This window comes from Solanum tuberosum, unplaced genomic scaffold (genome assembly GCF_000226075.1).
Source record: "Solanum tuberosum cultivar DM 1-3 516 R44 unplaced genomic scaffold, SolTub_3.0 scf00617, whole genome shotgun sequence".
NCBI lineage: Eukaryota > Viridiplantae > Streptophyta > Magnoliopsida > Solanales > Solanaceae > Solanum > Solanum tuberosum.
In genome coordinates this window covers 112,065-117,354 of record NW_006239539.1, presented here as the reverse complement: position 1 = coordinate 117,354, position 5,290 = coordinate 112,065, and the positions used below count along the sequence as shown (strand labels likewise).

Here is a 5,290-nt window from a genome sequence, read left to right as displayed (position 1 = left end):
AAAGCTAAAAGGTGAGTAGTATGATATCAAACCCATATAATGTGAAACAATACAGAATCAAGTAAAAATTATAACACTCGGAAATTTGAACTTGGAATGGAAAAGAGAAAAGAATAGTTTCACGGAGGGGTTCGCGGGTCGTGAAGAGGTCCACGACCCTTCACCGCGCCTGTGAAGTTGCACCCAACTCCCAGGAAGGATCACGGGCAGTTAGACGGTCCGTGAAGCTTCACACAGACCGTGAAATCATCTGTGAAAGGGACTCATCAACTTTTAAGTTTTGCGTCAACTTCAAATGTTCATATCTCTCAGCACAAAATGAATTAGGTGCCCCATAACCTATCAAATTTAAAATCTTTGAGTCATATTTTCAACACTACCAAATTTGCCTAATTTCGAGTTTGGAGTAAAAAGTTATGCCCATTTTAGTGAAGCCTTGTCGGGCAGGGCAACTTGACGACCCATTAGACGAGCCGTGATGCATTAAACGGCCTGTGAAACATTAAACGGTCCGTGAGACTGACCGTTTTGGGCACCTCTTTAGTTTTAAAAGTTGGGGTCGGTTTGGTCTTTCCCCCTATGCGTTTGGTACTTAAACTACGTCGTTTTAACCCTATTCTAAGCCTAAACTACGTCGTTTCACCCAAATTAAGGGCTTAGAAAGTGTTAATCAATTCTTTTACGTTCATTAATACTTCAAGACATTAGATCAAGGTTCCAAGAGGAGAAAAGATAGGGTTCAAGCATTCCTCAAGTTTCTTCGAATTCGCCAAAGAACTTCGTTCTTCCCGGTATGTAAGACTATTCATAGTGTTAGACCAATTCGTCCTCACGCCCTACATCTCAATTCAGTCAAAAATCATTACATCTAAAGGATCTATTCATAGTTCTTGATTTATTCCTAGTTATTGATATTTGAATTCAGTTCTTTAACAAGTTGAGGTTTTGATCCTATTTTACATGTGAATCTTATAATGTTGTTCATGCTTAGTATCTCATGAACCCTATTGAGTTGGTAAATTTATGTTTTAAAAAAAATGCATGAAAGTTCCTCATATATTGATTTTGGATTTGAAAGATAAGTTCATGAGCATACGTTTTAAAAGTGTAAGTTTTGAATTGAATGCTTGAAAAGAATGTTTTCATATGTTCTATTTGATAGTTGAAAAAGAAAGAGTATGATTGATGTTTTTGAAAAGTGCTCCAGTAATGTAATAGTTCCTTTCTTTGTAAATGACGATTGAGCAAAGTGAAAGGTAAAGTAATGTAATAGTCCCTTTCTTTGTAAAGGGTGATTGATCAAAGTGAAAAATAAGTAAAGTAATAGTCCCTATCTTTGTAAAGGGTGATTGAGCATAAACTATATTGATTATTTTGGGAGTAGTATCGAACACCAAATTGGGTAAGAGTCTATTATAACTCAAAAGTCCCATAAAACTACGTAACCAGCGTAGGATAGGATAACATTGATTCTTCGTGTGACTCCTCACTACCTCTGAAAAGGCCTATTAGACGGATCCATTGTTACAGTATCACCATACACCCCCGGCAAAGTATAGACCTTGCGAAACGTTGTATCATCGCTAGGCTCATATAGTGGCGTATGCAAGATTTTCTGTAAGCGGTATCGATATTTAATAATAAATAGTTGATATAACAACACTATATTAATTTTAAAATGTTTATTACTGAAAAAGCCAAAATAAAAATAAAAATAGCTCTTAATGAGACTTGAATCTGGCCAGTTGAGAGAATTAATACACTCCAGCCACATGTCAAACCAACGCGCCAAGGCAACACAATTGTGCAAGGAGTGTCATTTTTATTATTTTTACTAATATGTTGGTTTTTTTCCAGATTTATATATATAATATTAAATTTTTTTGACGAAGTCGTGTCGGATGATACCCCATGGCATAGCGTGGGTCCGCCCATGGGCTCATAGTAATGGTTGTCAGTTAGAGAAGCTCCCCACAAGTAAAGTACATTATTTTCATATTGCTTTTATTGCATAGCTTATTGTAAAGTTAAAAGGGTTTTCACTTCACATTCATGTATTGGTATAGTGTTGAGTTGCTTTTAGTCCCTCGGTTCAATTATTGTTTTACTCAGCCATATTACATACTCGTACATTCAAATATACTGATGTCATTCGACTAGCGTCTTTTATGATGTAGATACATGTGTTCAGGATCATCAACATGTGCTTCGTTGAGATCATTTGACACTCTAGTTAGCTTTGGTGAGCCTCCTAATTGCATTTCGAAGGATTTTCCTTTTTCCTTTTAGTTTAGTCCTTTCAGGGTGTTTTGGGTCTTGTCCCAACATCCATGTTGAACTATTGAGGCTTCATAGATAGTTAGAGTTGAGGAGTCTCTAAGTATTTCCCTATTGTTTGAGATGTTTTGAGACTTTTTTGCAAAGTATTATTACTATTGCAATTAAGTATTTTCAGATAGTTTGAGTTAAGTATTTGCTTGAGTTTGAATGTTCTAAAGTCTATTTCTAAGCTTGTTATCGCTTGAGTAAATCTTCCGCTAAGTAATCAGCCAGGCCAAGGGTTTGCTTGGAGATCAGAAATGGTTCTCGAGTGCTGGCCACATCTAGGATGTAGGCTCGGGGCATGATAAAAATTCTTTTAAGTAATGATTAAGACATATACATTTCAGGAATTTAATAGCAAAAACCAGAAAAAGACAAGAAGAGATCAACATTCAGAACCCAAACGAATATCACAATTTGGTTTGTTTAATACATACAAAATATACTAGACAAGAAGTTGGAATTTTACCATTTTCATAATTAAGAGCGAACTATAATTAATCTTCTGCTACAATCATCAAGATGTTTGTCATTCATATTTGATTGTGAACATTTAAATTTATAACTTAAAAGAACTGACAATTTTGAGCTTCCGTGTATGAGTTAAATAACTCCGTACATAAAAATCGTCTACTATATAAGTAATGAACACACATATAAACATAATGATCTATTCAAACAAAGACTTTATTATAATAAATAAAATAAAATACAAAGTCTTTACAAAGGATTAAATAAAATACTATAACTTAACCTCATGGTTAATAGTATATCCCAATACTATTCCCTACTAAGGAGAAATATTTCCAAGAATGTATATATCAAAGTGTTTCCATGAAGACCCTCCAATATCAGTTGCTTCTGCTGCTTTCTTCTTCCACTCCAAAGACTTTACTATAATAAATAAAATAAAATACAAAGTCTTTACAAAGGATTAAATAAAATACTATAACTTAACCTCATGGTTAATAGTATATCCCAATACTATTCCCTACTAAGGAGAAGTTTTTCCAAGAATGTATCAAAGTGTTTCCATGAAGACCCTCCAATATCAGTTGCTTCTGCTGCTTTCTTCTTCCACTCCAACGCCTTGTCTTTCAAATCCTTACCTTTTTCACCTTCTAACATATCATTGATAATTGCTTCGATTTCTTGGCGCTTTACGTCTTTATTGACCTCAACACCTATTCCCCACTCTACACACGCATATCGACAATTTGTTTGCTGCTCAGCAAAGAATGGCCAGCAAATTAGAGGAACTCCTGAACTTATGCTTTCAATCGTAGAGTTCCATCCACAATGTGTTAGAAAAACGCCAATAGATGGGTGGGAAAGAACTTGATCTTGTGGGCACCAGCTTGCTAATAATCCTCTGTCTTTAATCTCTTCAAGAAACTCATCAGGCAACACGGCTGAATCCCCCATCACTATGTCGGGCCTAACGATCCACAAAAATGGATGCTTGCTATTTGCAAGTCCCCACGCGAATTCTTTTAGGTGATGGTCTGACATTAATGTCACACATCCATAATTCACATAGATTACTGAACTTGGTTCCTGTTTATTCAGCCACTCAAGACATTGGAATTCTTCTTTCCATAAACTTGGCCTAAATGAGCTCAATTTGTTTTCATGGATGGTTTTTTCCATCAATGAAAGTGGACCGGTAACATAAATATTTGGGAATCTAGCTTCAATCGCTTCTAGGACTTCACGTTCCAATTCAGTGAATGTGTTGATGATCATCGCAGAAGATTTCAAGCAATTTTGTGCTTCATCACTTAAATAGTTTAACAGAATATCATGTGGATCAGTAGTCATGATAAAGCTTGGCAAGTCTTTAAACCTAATGTTTCTCATTCCTGGAATTCCATCAACAACTCTATCCAGTGTACCATCCTCCATAAAACTGTCATCTGTTGCACAAAGTTGAACAAAGTAAATAAGGCTTTTGAATGCTATGGTGTTAAACTTAAAATATGTATAATGCGCCATAAGGTGGAATTTTCTTTAATTGTATGTGTGATCTTAAATATGTCACATGAAAAGTTATAATTAAAGAGCTGTCAAAATAAAGGAAAGAGACATTCTTTTTTAAACTGACTAAACAGAAAATAAAACAAATAAATTGAAATGGAGGGAGTATGAGGTTGAGGTCTGAGGACGGACCTTTAAACGGGATAGTCCCTCTTCTTGTTAGTTCATCATATTGAAGATATCCCATATAACCACAAGCTGAGGCTGTCCAAAATTGGACATCAAGGATGCCAAATTCTTGTGCAGCCTTAATGGCAAAGCTCATCAGTCCATCTGATATTATACAAGAAATTGGTGGAACGACCGGTGATGAACCAAGCTTTGATAGTAAATCCCGAAAAGGAGTCAAGCAGTTCTTCCTTATTGAGTCACATAACGAAGCAGGATCTTGAGTTACATCGCGATCTGATTGTGACAATCCTTCCGGGATAGTTTCATATTGGAAATCTTGGAAGCCTTTCACAAAGTCAGGGCCTTGTGATCGGATTAGACGTCTATGGTTATATTCAGTGTTGACAAATGTTACATAGAAACCTCTTGAGTGCAAAATTTTGGCTAATTTCATGAATGGCATTACCTGACCTTGTGCGGGAAATGGTATGCACACTGCATGAGGCTTCTTGTCCATGTTTACTAAAGGGTTCTGTTTCTTTTTCAGTTGTGACTTGTGAACTAATATTGTTCATTGAGTCCATTCTTATACTCCATCCGAACAACTTCCTCAGATTGGAGGTTAGGAGTGCTTACCATCCAAACAAAGTATAATGATATTTTGATTTTTTTCTAAAAATATCTAAAATTCCAGCTAGCTTTGAGACTTTTGTAAACTTGTTCATCATTTATTTTAGCAATAATTTGTATGACTATTCCAACAACTATCATTAGAGTCGTCAAAACGGGTTTAACCCATGGGGCCGGCCCAACTCAACCC

At 35.8% G+C, this 5,290-nt stretch overlaps 1 protein-coding gene across 1 annotated transcript; it reads right to left on the bottom strand.

The window, feature by feature from the left end:
* Window positions 1–3,302: 3,302 nt before the first annotated feature.
* LOC102598611 (7-deoxyloganetin glucosyltransferase-like) lies at window positions 3,303–5,034 on the bottom strand. The gene is made up of 2 exons (XM_006366252.2): window positions 4,492–5,034; window positions 3,303–4,238 (listed from the first exon to the last, which is right to left on the bottom strand). Exons 1-2 carry the CDS (start codon window positions 4,985–4,987, stop codon window positions 3,307–3,309), a joined length of 1,428 nt encoding a protein of 475 aa, XP_006366314.1. The 5' UTR covers window positions 4,988–5,034; the 3' UTR covers window positions 3,303–3,306.
* Window positions 5,035–5,290: the final 256 nt, after the last annotated feature.